This window comes from Nerophis ophidion, linkage group LG04 (genome assembly GCF_033978795.1).
Source record: "Nerophis ophidion isolate RoL-2023_Sa linkage group LG04, RoL_Noph_v1.0, whole genome shotgun sequence".
NCBI lineage: Eukaryota > Metazoa > Chordata > Actinopteri > Syngnathiformes > Syngnathidae > Nerophis > Nerophis ophidion.
Genome location: NC_084614.1, coordinates 25,346,899 through 25,363,745, shown reverse-complemented (window position 1 = coordinate 25,363,745; position 16,847 = coordinate 25,346,899). Strand labels below are relative to the sequence as shown.

At 39.5% G+C, this 16,847-nt stretch overlaps 1 protein-coding gene across 1 annotated transcript; it reads right to left on the bottom strand.

Moving 5' to 3' along the window:
• Positions 1 to 2,237: 2,237 nt before the first annotated feature.
• si:ch211-215c18.3 (uncharacterized) lies at positions 2,238 to 15,469 on the bottom strand. The gene is made up of 4 exons (XM_061897629.1): positions 15,254 to 15,469; positions 14,858 to 14,953; positions 6,454 to 6,801; positions 2,238 to 5,703 (listed from the first exon to the last, which is right to left on the bottom strand). Exons 2-4 carry the CDS (start codon positions 14,928 to 14,930, stop codon positions 5,597 to 5,599), a joined length of 528 nt encoding a protein of 175 aa, XP_061753613.1. The 5' UTR covers positions 14,931 to 14,953; positions 15,254 to 15,469; the 3' UTR covers positions 2,238 to 5,596.
• Between the last annotated feature and the right edge of the window lie 1,378 nt (positions 15,470 to 16,847).

Below are 16,847 nucleotides of genomic sequence, written 5' to 3'. Positions count from 1 at the left end.
CCGCATTGGTCAGAGAGAGGTAACTTCCTTATGCTGCTGTATTGACGTCATCAGCTGGTGAACTGCTTTCTCGCCTCGGAGCTCAGGAAAGCTTTTTATAAATTATAAATCATGCATTTCATCTTGATGGTAAAATGATGTCGACAAACTGAGAGGTTGGTCAACTTTGACAGCCAAATTAAACCAGGAAATGGCGAGAAAGACGCTTATTTGCACCCAATTTTTATTTTCTAAACTCTTAGCAAGGATTAGCCGATGATGTCGTTGTGGCTTGTGCAGCCCTTTGAGACACTTGTGATTTAGGGCTATATAAATAAACTTTGATTGATTGATTGATTATGATTCATTCTTCATTTAAACAGGGAAATATCAACATTCTATCGGTCAACATCCCAGCGAGAGCAGACATTGTACAGTAAGTGATGTTTTATTATGTTTGTTGTCTTTCATAAAGTCTGAATGAGTAGTAATCAGTGATGTTGTTGAAGGAAAAAGTGAACGTTGTGATGCGTCTGTGAAATTAATGGGTCTCCGTATGCTCAAAACGAGCAAATCCCATAAGTATCACATGTTATTATGAATGTGCCTGTTACTACATTATATATATAATTCTAATGTGTATATAAAACTTTGATGAAGGTGTTTGGATGTTTTTTTTAAAGCGCTTTAAAGGGCAGAATTGAGCGACTCCCGTAGGTTGCATTGTGAGCAGACTTTTAATCACATTTTTTTTATTATTTACAATGCATTAAAAAAGTAAAACATACGTGTTCTGGTATTGCATAAGGTTTGTGAATTAAAAAAGCACAGCACCCCTTTGATAGTTATTATTTCTGATCATGTGCCCCCCCTAGTGGTTGTGGTCCTCAACAACTGTATAGAGTGTTTATGCCAGGAGCCGGCCCTTTTAAAGGCCTACTGAAACCCACTACTACCGACCACGCAGTCTGATAGTTTATATATCAATGATGAAATATTAACGTTGCAACACATAACAATACGGCCTTTTTAGTTTACTAAATTGCAATTTAAAATTTCCCGCGAGTTTCTTGTTGAAAAGGTCGCGGAATGATGACACGTACGCGTGACGTCACGGACTGTCAGGAAATATTAGCGCTGCACCACTCGCGGCTAAAAGTTGTCTGCTTTAACCGCATAATTACACAGTATTTTGGACATCTGTGTTGCTGAATCTTTTGCAATTTGTTCATTTAATAATGGAGACTATAAAGAACAATGCTGTTGGTGGAAAGCAGTGGATTGCAGCTGTGTTTAGCACCGAGACCCAGCCAGTGTTTCTTTGTTTTTAACACAGAGCGGTCAAGCGAACATGTTTTCTCTACGTCAACCAGCATGTTTTTGGATGGGGAAATTGTGATATATATCTTACCGGAGAAATCATTGGATTATTCGTCGTCCTGCAGCAGCTGTTTGAAAGGCAGCTGTGAGCTTGGCTCCTCGGCTTCTCTCTGAGACACTGCGTGTTCACCGCAGCCATCAGACCTCGAGGTATGTCTTTACAATCATTATAATCTCACTAAAACACTATTAAAACAATGAGCAGATAAGGGATCTTCCAGAATTATCCTAGTAAATGTGTCTAATTACATCTAAAACACTCACACTGCCGCCGCCCGGAGCCGTCGCTTTTTAAATTATTTTTTATTATTTTTATTTTTTCTAGTCCTTCACTATCAATATCCTAATTCACAAATCTTTCATCCTCGCTCAAATTAATGGAGAAATTGTCGCTTTCTCGGTCCGAATTGCTCTTACTGCTGGTGGCTCCCATTAAAAACAATGTGAATATGTGTGGAGCCCTGCAAATTGTTCACATACTTCCGGTAAAGGCAGGGCTTTTCTATTAGTGACCAAAAGTTGTGAACTTTATCGTCGATGTTCCATCCTTTCAGCAAAAATATGGTAATATGGCGAAATGATCAAGTATGACACATAGAATGGACCTGCTATCCCGGTTTATATAAGAACATCTCATTTCAGTAGGCCTTTAATGGTGCTTGGTTTGAGCAACAGCTTCCACCTGAGGACAAATAATGGAAGTATGCCACAAACTCATCAAATGTAACACTTTGTTACAAAATATTTAATGTCATTTTTATAACATATGGTCCTGAAGCTTCGTAAACACACAATAGTAAGCCGATTGTTACCGCCCCGAGAGCATGGATCATTGTACTGCATGAAAATGTATGAAGAGAAAATCCAAGAAACGTTCCTGTGTGCATATACACATTTATTGCTATAGCTATGTTATAGCATTTAGTACACCTTTGGTGATATCATATCTTTTTATTTAATAAAAGCTGTGTTCAAAACTGGAAAACAATACTAGCGGCATAGAATGAACACATTGGGGGGAAAAAACAGTAATAATGTAATGCATTGGATGGGTTTGACACACATCTGCCAAAAAATATAAATACTAAGAAAGGAATGTAATGCAATAATGATAGCATATAGGATTTACTTTTTATGTGCATACCCGTACTCCAGCCTCGCCTGTGCCAACATTCCCCAATCTTGTACATGACCATGTACTTGAATAACCCAAATAAATAAAGAAACCCCCAAAATGATGTGAATATATATATCTCGTCTTTATATGACAAACGACCGTGCAACTGGTTGATACAATATGACAAATATGAACAAGCCTGAACTCTCAGTGCACATTTTAAATCGCTCCTTAGCATATATCTATTTGTCTGGCTCCAGCATTCTGCACACTACATTTTTTAAACCAAAACATGTGACAAGAACACCACTGGCTAGCTCATGATATCACTAGTGTACGTACACAAATGACTCTGCAGTCTCGTTGCGGTTATGATAGAATACACATTCATTGATAGCCAGTATTAGAAGCTAAACCTGACCAAATCCCTATTATTAGCTGACAAAAAAACAAAGATGATGCATGTGTGTTACGTGGGGCGTAGTTTACGTGCTCAAAGCAGGAAGATGGCGGGATATAAAGTAGAGCTTCCCTTCATACAGTGGTACCTCAACATACATGTTCAATCAGTTCTGTTGATTGAAAATTAATCTATTCTAAGCCCTCGAAAAACTCCACAATGTGTCATGTTTTTATACGAGCAAAACATAACACAATAACACAACAAGTATACATCAGAAGGCGCTGTAAACAACTACGATACTTTTTTGAAGTAATGCAATAATATCTTGGAGAGTGGACTTCTCCGTCAAATACATCATCAGCAGCTTTTACATAGTTTAATTGATAAATGCCTTTAAAAAGTATTTCATCGCCCTTTGGCTGGCGTTATTATAGCCTTTATGGATGGCTCATGCTAGCGCTAAGACAGGAGGTACACCGTGGTCATGGTTTTCGATAATTTATTTCTTTAAATCATTGAGTATCATCTGCTCCCTCTTATCAGCACCGCTCTTGTTTTACTATGACATTCGCTACGCCAACGCCCAAAATTTTAATCCTACCCCTTTTCATACCATAACAATTGTATCCAATTTCTTTGTTCTCTGTAACAGAACAGTGAACAGATAAATAATATATAAATAACGTACCATAGTAAACATACACATTTTAAATACATAAATAATCCATGTCTCAATAAAAAAAAAGGGGGGAAAAAGGGTTCAAGATGTTCATCATTATTTTCCTTCTGTGTACGTTGTGAACACTTGTAGTTTGAACAGTCTCTTAAACTGAATCATATCGGTGCTTTGTTTGATTTCTTTGGTTAATCCGTTCCATAAATTAATTTCGCATACTGATATACTAAAAGTGTTAAGTGTTTTACGCGCAAACACATGTTTTAAATTACATTTTCTTCCAAGGGTATATTTCGCCTCTTTTGTTGAGAAGAAGTGTTGTACATTCTTGGGTAGCAGGTTATAGTTTGCTTTGTGTATAATTTTAGCTGTTTGCAAATGTGGCCAATATATTGAAAATAATTGTTAAAGGGGAACATTATCACAATTTCAGAAGGGTTAAAACCAATAAAAATCAGTTCCCAGTGGCTTATTTTATTTTTAGAAGTTTTTTTCCAAATTTTACCCCATCATGGAATATCCTGAAAAAAGGCTTTAAAGTGCCTGATTTTCGCTATCTGTAAATCCACCGTCCATTTTCCTGTGACGTCATCTAGTGATGCCAACATGGCGGATAGCACAGCAAGATATAGCGACATTAGCTCGGATTTAAACTCGGATTTCAGCGGCTTAAGCGATTCAACAGATTACGGATGTATTGAAACAGATGGTTGGAGTGTGGAGGCAGATACCGAAAACGAAATTGAAGAAGAAACTGAAGCTATTGAGCGAATAGCTATTGAAGCTATTCGGCAATCGCCTTCTAACTAACTATTGAGTGTCGCAGGATATCCATACATCTCTGTGCCATGTCTGTCTTAGCATCGTCGGTAAAATGTGCAGACCAAACGAGGGACTTTCGCATCTTTTGACACTGGAGCAACTTAAATCCATCGATTGGTAAGTGTTTGTTTGGCATTAAATCTGGGTGGAGGGAAAGGCTGGATGCAAATATAGCTACAAATGTACATACAGCTAGCCTAAATAGCATGTTAGCCTCAATTAGCATGTCGTGCTAATCGATGCAAACTCCACGTAAATCAACTTGAATCCGTCCCTGATCGTGTTGTTACACCCTCCGACAACAAACCGACGAGGCATGATGTCTCCAAGATACGGAAAAAACAGTCGAAAAAACGGAAAATAACAGAGCTGATTTGACTTGTTGTTTGTAATATGTTTGAGAAAAAGGTGTATTGACTACCTATGTGACGTCACATTGTGACGTTATTGCTCTGAGAGCGAATAATAGAAAGGCGTTTAATTAGCCAAAATTCACCCATTTAGAGTTCAGAAATCGGTTTTAAAAATATATGGTCTTTTTTCTGCAACATCAAGGTATATATTGACGCTTACATAGGTCTGGTGATAATGTTCCCCTTTGAATAAAACCTCTGCCTTGTTTTTAAAGAGCATTTAGGCCTTAACCTAGCATTTACTGTATTTTTAATGTCGGCCATAATGGTGGTACATGGAGACACAAGTGTTCTCTCAGGTGGTAAATTGTAAAAAAAAATAATGTGAGAACTACTGAGCTATTTTGTACATTTTGCCTTTACAAATGGAATGATATGCACTTTTGAAGAGGATTTAATTTGACAATGTTTATTATTGTGGTTGCAGTTTGCAGCGTAATACACTGAGAGCAGCTTCTAATACGGTATGTTGATTACCTGCGCGGTGAAACTGGGTTGGAACACATTGAGTTGTGAAATTGTGCCTAAGAATGTGTCCAGAAAGCCGATAAATAGCAAAGATTATGATTGCTATAAATGATGTTTGCAGACATTTTGAGGAATGGGGCACATTTATTGAAAAAAATCATTATTTGGTCTTTGAAACAAATCTGTTTCTTAATGAGGGTGAACTGAAAAAGGTGCTTAGAGAAGGCCCCTGTGATGTGTTTGGAATCTTTCTGAATCACTCATTTCAAATTGAGTATATCCTCCAACGTGAGTTGCAAACCATGTTTCGAAAGGTCCACTGTGTCTTGAGGAGGAGCTCAAGGACTCAGGAGACCCACTGCCACAGGAAGTGACATCATCTGTGACGAAAGCAACAGAGCCGAGTGCAGTGTGACGCCGATCGCAGAGCAGATGGGAAGAATCCCTGCAAGGAGAGCAAAAGGTTGACGACAAATGTCTTTTAAATTGCACACTTCCTCACTTATACTCAGCATTGTGACTGCACTGGTGCTGTATTGGTACACGCTTCTGTCTTTCGGGGCAAAAGGTCCGAGTTTTATTCCCAGCCAGGAAGGGCATTTGGCGTAGAAAATACGCTAAAACCATTTATTGTAACATTTAAGTTGCTGTGTCGACCCCTCACTGTGTGGTCACAGTAAAATCTGGGATAAACTCCCGCGTCTTGTAACTTGCATCAGCAACGTTGTCTTGCTCCTCCCCACGCGCAAACCCTGACGCGCACCTACCAAAAATTCTAGCTTCGTATCAGCGGCGACGCATATGGCAGAGCTGTGATTGGTCAGCGTTTGCAAACGATGATCCCTAAGCACAGGAGGTGGCGTGGCCTCCAGCTCCGGCTGAATTTTGGGAGATTTTTTCGGGATAAAAATTTCTTCCGGGAGGTTTTCGGTAGAGGCGCTGAATTTCGGGAGTCTCCCGGAAAATCCGGGAGGGTTGGCAAGTATGGTATGCAGTGCACAGAGGAGCTAAGTATGCAGTGTACAGAGGAACTAAGTCTGCAGTGTACAAATGCAGGAACCCGGGAACTAAAAACACAGTGTACATAAGAACGCCAGAAACTAAGTATGCATTGTTACTAAGAACCCCAGGAACTAAGTAAGCCGTGTACATAGTATGCATGTTTGAGTACAAGTGCGATTAAGAGCTGACTCACGGTGATGCACGGCCATGCTGTTCTCCTTCCAGCTCCCTCCCTGGTACACTCTGCACGTGTACGTGTAAGGTTTCTCGTCGGCCAACGGCGCCCAGATGAGGCGGCAGAGATTGGGGGCGGCCAGGCTGACGTTGCTCCTCCTGCGGTCCTCGATGGACACGTAGATGACGAAGTTGGGGTAGGTGCTGCCCACCAGCCTGCTGTCCTGACGATACTCACAGTAGGGGCCCGGGATCTCGTTGGTTGGCGGGAACTCACAGTCGACCCTGACGTTCCTCTCCAAGTACGTGAGACACGGAAACATCTGAGGGCCGCGTGGGGGGAACAGAAACGTGTACAATGAGCTCACTGGAAGAGATGGAGACAGAGAGAGAATCACAATCAATTATGGGTTAGGGTTAGCACAATAGCACAACATACTCAGCAATCAGTCGTAGAACAAAGATTCTGCAACAGAATTTTGCAGATGGAGATTTAGCAGAAAATAAAATGCTGAATCTTGTTTTTTAGACATGGCACACAACAGCCACACACTAACCGTACTTATCATGTCTTTTCTGTACATTAAAAGAGCACTGCTTTGGAAGACATGCTAGCTTACATGTAATACACACTTCTTCAAAAGTCTATAATCATTAAACAAATGGTTAAGGCCAAGTAGTTGCTAAAGTATGGTAAGTTTCGCTGCAAAGACGTGTTGCTTGATAGCAGCAATGTTTATCACCTGAAACACTGCCCCCTAGCATTTTGCCAGAGACCTGCAGGTGTAGCCTGTAATTACTTTATATTCACACAGTTGTGTAATCAATGCATTTGAATACACTTTTACCATAATCCTTAAAAAAGTGTGTCTTCCTTTTCCTGACAACTCTTACTGTCCTTTCTCTGCTATGTAAGGCAGCAAATCGTGGGTTTAAAAAAATAAAATAACTTTCTTTTTTTAAAGCATATTCTACATTTTGGGCCTAAATTATGGTTGAATTGAGTATTTTTTATGTCGACTATGTGTTACAGTTTGTTTGTTTGAAATGGATTCCCCTTAGTTGCTGTACAGTTGCCCCTAGTTTTCCTGGGTTTCATCCCACAAGACAATAACAACATCGAAATAAAAACTCATAAAAAAAGACACTCAAGAACAAAGGATATGCATAAAAGAGGTTGTCTATAAACACGACTACAATACATCAGAAACAGGTCATCTATAGAATAAAAGGAAAGGAAAAAACAGACTTTCGTATAATATCTCCATCCACCCATCCATTTTCTACCACGTATTCCGTTTGGGGTCGCAGGGGGCGCTGGTGCCTATCTCAGCTACAATCGGGCGGAAGGCAGCGTACACCCTGGACAAGTCGCCATCTCATCGCAGGTGTAATATCTCTTTAAGCTTAATTTTATTAATTAAGCCTAATTTTATATCATAATAATGATAATATAATATATCAGTATATATTTTGTACTGTATATATTATATGTAAATATTACATATATTGTATGTTATACAGTGTTTCGCCCAGAAAATGTGTTAGTTAAGTTGGCGACTTAACTAACACAGGGAAGGGAGTCGGTGGGTGTATGGATCGGTGTAACTCGGCCTGTCGCCATCACGCCTCCACCTCGTCGCTACCACCACAACCTGGTGGGCAATAGACTACAGACTGTGGTGACGTAGGCCGGCTTTGTCTCGTGAAGAAGCCCACAACTTTTGGTTGTGTTTTCCGCTTCATTTGCTGAATGGCAATATACGATCCATATCTCAATCTTTTTTCTGCATAGTAAAAACAAAACAGTCCTAGTTACCTGAGATACTAAAATAATGACTTACAAATTCAAATGAATGACTTGCTGTAAGTAAGCGTTTACAATAAGCATTTGAAAAAAAGAGTTAAAAGTGGGGCCACGTGCTGACATACTGTATGTTCAACTCATCATGCTTAATTCATTACAGCATTTGGGAAGCCTGTAGTTGATTTTTAACATCAACATGTGATAGCAGGGACCCTGCCATACAAAACTAGGCTGCTACATTACTAATGATTAATGTAACTATAGCTCAAAAATAGTACAATAGCAATAGGAGAGACTCTTCATCCCTGAACACCATGGAGTTCATGTAGATTTTATGATGCACTTACATTATTATATACACTATCAGAGACAGAAACTCTTCATTTAATATACTGTCCTTTTTTGCTGCTTCAACACAGCTCAATCAACACAGAAAAAGGTACGTAGGTCAATAATGCTTGTCTTTCTCTCACACAGACAGGGCTTTGCTGTCCGTAACAAACGCACACACGCACGCATACCCACACACCGTAAGGTAATCTAACCATCCATCCATCTTCCACCGCTTATTCCCTTTGGGGTCACGGGGGGCGCTGGTGCCTATCTCAGCTACAATCAGGCGGAAAGCAGGGTACACCCTGGACAAGTCGCCACCTCATCGCAGGACATGACTGCGAGCGAGCTGAGCTGCCGCGTATGTTTCTAGAACATCAACAGGCTCATAGTGATGTTACAAGTAGTTGACTTGGAAGTGTTCATTTTCATTTGAGGAAAGTCCGATGCATTATGCTTACCTGCTAAACAACTTTCTGCTCACTCAATCAATCAATGTTTATTTATATAGCCCTAAATCACAAGTGTCTCAAAGGGCTGCACAAACCACTACGACATCCTCGGAAGAACCCACATAAGGGCAAGGAAAACTCACACCCAGGGGTAGGGGACAAGGGAAGGGAGTCCCTCAACCGTGTCTCCTCTCTGCCTGCCTGAGCACTGACTCCATGCGCTCTGAATACGCACTGCTGATTGGCTGTTACCGCTCTGCGTGTAACCAATCGGATGGTTCTGTGGGTGGGACAATGCTGGGTGCTGAAGAGAAGTACTGACAAAGGGAAACAAACTAAGCGGAGCCATCACAGATGCTGGCTTTTGAACTTTGCGCCTATAACAATCCGGATGGTTATTTTCCTCTTTGTTCCGGAGGACACTACGTTCACAGTTTCCAAATATAATTAGAAATTTGGACTTGTCAGACCACAGAACACATTTCCGCTTTGCATCAGTCCATCTCAGATTATTCCGGGCCCAGCGAAGCCGGCGGCGTTTCTGGGTGTTGTTGATAATATTGGTTTTGCTTTGCATAGTAGAGTTTTAACTTGCACTTACAGATGTAGCGACCAACGGTAGTTACTGACAGTGTTTTTATGAAGTGTTACGTAGCCCTTGTGTTGATATCCTTTACACACTGATGTCGGTTTTTGATGCAGTACCGCTTGAGGGATCAAATGTCCGTAATATCATCGCTTACGTGCAGTGATTTCTCCAGATTCTCTGAACCCTTTATACATTTTATGGACCGTAGATGGTAAAATCCCTAAATTCCTTGCAATAGCTCGTTGAGAAATGTTGTTCAAAAACTTTTTGACAATTTGCTTACAAAGTGGTGACCCTCGCCCCATCCTTTTTTGTGAATTACTTAGCATTTCATGGAAGCTGCTTTTATACCCAATCATGGCACCTACGTGTACCCAATTAGCCTACACACCAGTGGAATGTTCCAAATAAGTGTTTGATGAGCATTCCTCAACTTTATCAGTATTTATTGCCACCTTTCTCAACTTCGTTGTCACGTGTTGCTGGCATCAAATTCTAAAGTTAATGATTATTTGCACAAAAAAAAGGTTTATCAGTTTGAACATCAAATATTGTGTCTTTGTAGCATATTCAACTGAATATGGGTTGAAAATGATTTGCAAATCATAGTATCCCATAATATTTACATCTAACACAATTTCCCAACTCATATGGAAACGGGGTTTGTATATTATACATTTCTATAGTTTAGTTAGCTGAGGTATATAATGTACAGTGTATATTGTCAACAACTGTATGTGTGTACGCAGTGGTCCCCAACCTTTTTGTAGCTGCGGACCGGTCAACGCTTAAATAAATAAATAAATAAATGGGTTGTACTTGTATAGTGCTTTTCTACCTTCAAGGTACTCAAAGGGCTTTGACACTACTTCCACATTTACCCATTCACACACACATTCACACACTGATGGAGGGAGCTGCCATGCAAGGCGCTAACCAGCACCCATCAGGAGCAAGGGTGAGGTGTCTTGCTCAGGACACAACGGACATGACGAGGTTGGTAATAGGTGGAGATTGAACCAGGGACCCTTGGGTTGCACATGGCCACTCTTTCACTGTGCTTGATAATTTGTATATATTTTTTTCTTTGTCATGAAAAAGGGAGGTTTTTGTCATGAAAAAGGGAGGGTTTTTTGGGGGTTGGCGCACTAATTGTAAGTGTATCTTGTGTTTTTTATCTTGATTTAATTAAAAAAAAAATTTAAATTAAAAAATTTTTAAAAATGTTTTTTTTAATTACAAATGTATAAAAAAATATTCTGCGGCCCCGTACCAATCGGTGGGTGGGGACCACTGGTGTGACGTATTTATTGTGCTGAGCAATCATAAAACGGCCGCGAAGACTCACTGGGTGAGGCTCGCCTCCTGGTGGTGGAGAGCGCTAGTGATCCCAGAGATCATTCTTGCGACTACTCGGCTGCAGAAGAAGTGACAACAAGCAGCAACAGTTATCAGCGATCGTTTATTTTTTCCTCCTGCCTGGCCTTTTTACATGGAGAATTACATATCTAAAATAAAACAGTTTTCTAAACTGGACTTAAATCGAATCAGGAAGTAATAATTAAAGGAAGATCTCCATTGAGACAGAGAGACTTTTAAAACTGAAGAAAGATAAGGAAGACTTCTATAAACAAGTTATCAATGCTTTTGTTCAAAAGCAGTGGCGCATGAACTTCATTTATAAGTAAAGGTAAGACCATATTAACGGTTTTTTTAATTAAATGTGCTTTTTTGTGTGCTACAGTTTGTATGTGTAAAGTTAAAGTTAAGTTAAAGTACCAATGATTGTCACACACACACTAGGTGTGGTGAAATTTGTCTTCTGCATTTAACCCATCCCCTTGTTCACCCCCCGAGGGGTGAGGGGAGCAGTGAGCAGCAGCGGCCGGGAATCATTTTTGGTGATTTAACCCCCAATTCCCACCCTTAATGCTGAGTGCCAAGCAGGGAAGAATGCTGGTATGAGCTTTTAAATATAACCCGTTAACTGCTGCTAATCAAATGGTGAATAAGATACTCTTTAGGGTTCATATGTTTGTAAATCTGACTGTGATGAAGTCAGTGCCTCACCAGCCATGAACCTCACCGCACGTCACTGATATATATGTGTATGTATATATATATATATATATATATATATATATATATATATATATATATATATATATATATATATATATATATATATATATATATATATGTGTGTATATATATGTGTGTGTGTGCATGTATACAAAACATATACAAATGTAGAAGTAGATATTGTACCAGAGAATATATATATATATATATATATATATATATATATATATATATATATATATATATATATATACAGATATATATATATATATCTGTATATATATATATATATATATATATATATATATATATATGTATATATATATATCTATATATATATATATATAGATATATATATATATATATATATGTATATATATAGACACACACACACACTTATACAGTACAGGCCAAAATTTTGGACACATCTTCTCATTCAGGCATTCTCTCGATGAGCTTCAAGCACACCTGTGAAGTGAAAACCATTTCAGGTGACTACCTCTTGAAGCTCATTTGAGAGAAAGCCCAGAGTGTGCAAATAAGTAATCAGACCAAAGGGTGGCTATTTTGAAAAAAACTAGAATATAAAACATGTTTTCAGTTATTTCACCTTTTTTGTTCAGTACATAACTCCACACGTGTTCATTCATAGTTTTGTTGCCTTCAGTGACAATCTACAATGTAAATAGTCATGGAAAATAAAGAAAACGCATTGAATCAGAAGGTGTGTCCAAACTTTTGGCCTGTACTGTATATACAGTATATATCCATCCATCCGTTTTCTACCACTTTTCCTACTCTGGGTCTTGGGGGGTTATCCTAGCTGCACTTGGGAAGAAGACAGGGTACCTAGACAAGTCGATATACTTTTTCTACATATACAGTACATATGAAAAATAAAACAATTGCACTTTTAGTAAATGACTAATCATAATTTCACTCAAATAAAGTAAGAATTTGAATGCATAACAAAAAAATATATATATATATTATGTGTTGGTCCCCCAATATTTTTGGATGACACATATGCTTTACATCACAGGTGTCAAAGTCAAGGCATTGGGGGAGGGGCGTTTCCTCATTTTTTGCTAAATACATTTCTATTTTGACAGAATATACATGGTACCTTGCAACTGCAGTTCTTCTTAATTTGACTTTGTTTGATGCAAAAATATTATTTAAGCATTGTTTTGTCCGAAATTAGCTGAATTTTTAATATATGCTTGTCAACTTGATTTAGGATTTCAAAGCAAATATTCCATAAATTTTCCAGTCCCATGAAAAGGGCAATTCTGTAAAAATATCATGTGAAGCCAACGTGGCGCACGACGAAAATTAGTCTGACACCCCTGCTTTACGTGCCATGAACTCCGATATTCTGTCACATTTAGTGTGATTTGATGGCGCTCCAATCGCGTGGATGCAATGCCTCAACAAAGTCTTTTTTGTGAAACAAGTTTTTTTGGAGTCGGCGTAATCTGCAGTGGCTTTTAAATTGTAGCCCATTGGGTAGAGTTTTTCCTTGCCCTGAAGCGGGATCTGGCTTTTGCAGCCCTTTGAGACACTTGTATATTTAGGGCTGTATAAATAAATTTTGATCGATTGATTGAATTTGCCTGAGACACAATCCACTTTTATGTCACGACCCAGCAGTTGGGAACCACTGGTCAACTGTATAACAGTTACTGTAATATTTCCATGTCTGTCCAGAGTGATTGACCACTTTGCAAAAATGAAAAGGAGACGTTACAGTTTACTTCTCAGAAAATGATTCCCTGAACAGACACACAACAGTTGTTCATTTATTCTACTACTGTGGCTTTACTGTTTTGTGTATATTTTATAGTTTTTTGTATCTGAAATAGGATTAGCCACATTGCCATAAATGGAAATTAAATAATATAAAAGAACCCAGAGATGTAGGGGTGATTTATTTTTTTGTTTTACTTTTATAGATGTTAAATTTGCAGATGATTAGTGCAATATATATTTCAAAAAGATTCATTGCTCTTCCTTTTTGCTTTTACCAGTAGCAGTTTAGAAGTCTGGAGTAAAAAAGACCACAAGTAGGTCAAATGCATTAGTTAATTTCAGGTGGTTAATCAAAGATCCATACAACATAATCTGATATGATTTCATAGTTTAAAGCACTATTTATGTATTTTTTTATGATAAATAAGTGCTAAAAATGTTTTTGCTTGCGCGTTTTGCACGCTCACATGAATTATTTGTGCCCCAGGTGTGCCCCAGTACAGTATTAGGTCTAGTGACGCCCCTGCCTGACACAATGCTGAAGCTTAAAGGTGACAGAGCTTTCGCCGCTGCTGCTCCCAAGCTCTGGAACGACCTACCTCTGAGTGTTAGACAAGCCTCCTCTCTTCCTGTTTTTAAATATCTCTTTAAAACATACTTTTATTCCTTGGCTTTTACTCTAACACTGAGTGATATCCATCCTGCAATGGTGCCCCATTATACACCTGCTGTGAACCTGTTTTTATGTTGTATTTATTTATTTTTTATCATGTTCTGTTTGTGTTGTGTTGATTGCTCGGTTCTCGTATTATCTTTTAACCTGCCCATTGTACAGCACTTTGGCTACCCCTGTGGTAAATTTTAAATCCATCCATCCATTTTTTGCCGCTTATTCCCGTTCGGGGTCGCGGGGGGCGCTGGCGCCTATCTCAGCTACAATCGGGCGGAAGGCGGGGTACACCTTGGACAAGTCGCCACCTCATCGCAGGGCCAAAACAGATAGACAGACAACATTCACACTCACATTCACACACTAGGGCCAATTTAGTGTTGCCAATCAACCTATCCCCAGGTGCATGTCTTTGGAAGTGGGAGAAAGCCGGAGTACCCGGAGGGAACCCACGCATTCACGGGGAGAACATGCAAACTCCACACAGAAAGATCCCGAGCCTGGATTTGAACCCAGGACTGCAGGACCTTCGTATTGTGAGGCAGACGCACTAACCCCTTTTCCACCGTGAAGTTTTAAGAAATTTTAAATGTGCTTTATAAATCAAGTTGATTTGATTTGATTTGATGGTGATGACACAACCCTGCAATGAGCACAAGCACTCATTTTGACATAGCAATATTGCATAAAGCCAAAGGTCAAACATTACAATTGGACAACGTGGTTGGCATAACTTACTGTGAGTACTTTGGTGCGTTACTGTGATTCTTGCAAGGAGAAGGCAGGCTGCGGTGAACATGTGGGACGCCATTTCAAGATCAATAACCTTTTCACCTGGCGAGGAGTTCAACATGGGTCGTGGTGAGAAAGTTGGATATGCATGAAGACGCATGAACAGTCAACAACACATTGCAGCAAAGTTTGTATTCCATTGCTTTTGCATGAGGCCATCTGTGCAGCAAAATACAGTGGCGGGACGGTGGAGGCTGCAGATATGTGACGACGCCCAATGCAGGGATGAATGTGCACTGCAGCAAAACTGCATCTCTGTGCACACATCTCACCCCCATGGCACCCTGCTACCAGTAACATGACAATATTTCTCATATTCTCATCATTTATTATCGCTCCTACCTGCTTGGTGGGCGCAACCCTGCGCTGCTTCCGAGCTGGATGCTTGCACACAAACACACACACACACGCACACGTACGTGCACAGAACACACACACACAAATTATGATAACCTCTGAAATGACAAAAAAATAAATGATGAAAGATTTTAGAAAAAGTGTGGCTGGCTGGTGCGTGTTTGTATTTGCATCAATTTAGCTTAACCCCTACTTGTAAAATACATAAACGAGCAATGCCGCAGTTCTACACGGGCGTCATCTGCTGGTCAAAAAGAGGAAGTGCAACGTTGGGGGTTGGGGAAGTTATACTGACATCTAGTGTTACTAGTAGGATTTACACTAGATGAGGAACATGGCGTCATCCTTCCCAAAAATTGCATTTTGTCATTTATTTCTTACATGGCCAAAAGTATTGATACACCTGCATTATTGCCTAATCTACCAGATTTTGTATCACCAAAAATAACATTTAAATGGTAAAAGGTTACAGGAATGTTTAAAAATGCTCAGCTCATAACTTGAGAGGCTTTGGATATTTGTCATTGCCGAGAGCTCAAACCACGCGTAAGCGTTTTGGTGTGTTTGTATGCGAAGTAAAACTAAACTAAACTGGACTTACAACGCAAGCAATGCCAAACTATTCATCGATTCAAACTATTATACAAACTTCGGGTCTGTTTCAAATATAGAGATGAGGGTCTTTAATTTGACTTGCTGTTTTACTCTGTCTCAAAGTGTTAACATGGGCTATGTTTCATTACCAGTGTTGGTATGTTCATTCTTCCGACATTGTTGATACAAATTATTGTTACAGTGTAATAATTATTGTTACCTGTGGTAATGCCACTATGATACAACAGTTGTATAATCCTTAAACAAAGTAACAGTAAAACTCAATGTATTAATCACTGAATTGAGAACATGGGGTGGGATTAGTGAAGTGAAGTGAATTATTTTTCTCTAGTGACTCAAAGCGCTTTACAGAGTGAAACCCAATATCAAATTTTTACATTTAAACCAGTGTGGGTGGCACCGGAAGAAGGTGGGTAAAGTGTCTTGCCCAAGGATACAACGGCAGTGACTAAGATGGCAGAAACAGGGATTGAACCTGCAACCCTCAAGTTGCTGGCACGGCCGCGCTACCAACCGAGCTATACCGCCCCATTAAATAAATTACCTTCTTCCCACTCCTTTTCAGGCAAAATTGGACCATCATGCTGTACATTACCTTTTGCATTATGTTAATTTATATTATTACGTGTTGTCAACTTTTTTTTATGTCATTGCCTGAAATAAAGGAGTAATTGAAAAAAATGAAAAATGAATGTGAGTGTGAATGTTTTCTATCTGTGTTGGCCCTGTGATGAGGTGGCGACTTGTCCAGGGTGTACCCCGCCATCCGCTCGAATGCAGCTGTGATAGGCGCCAGCACCCCCCGCGACCCCAAATGGGACAAGTGGTAGGAACTGGGTGGATGGATGGATGAGCATCGAGTTCATTGATGGGATAGTTTCACATTAATGCCATTTGTTTATGAGAACTTTATTGATTTATTTATCTATTTCATTTGTTGGTGTTACAAACCGAGCACAGGAAG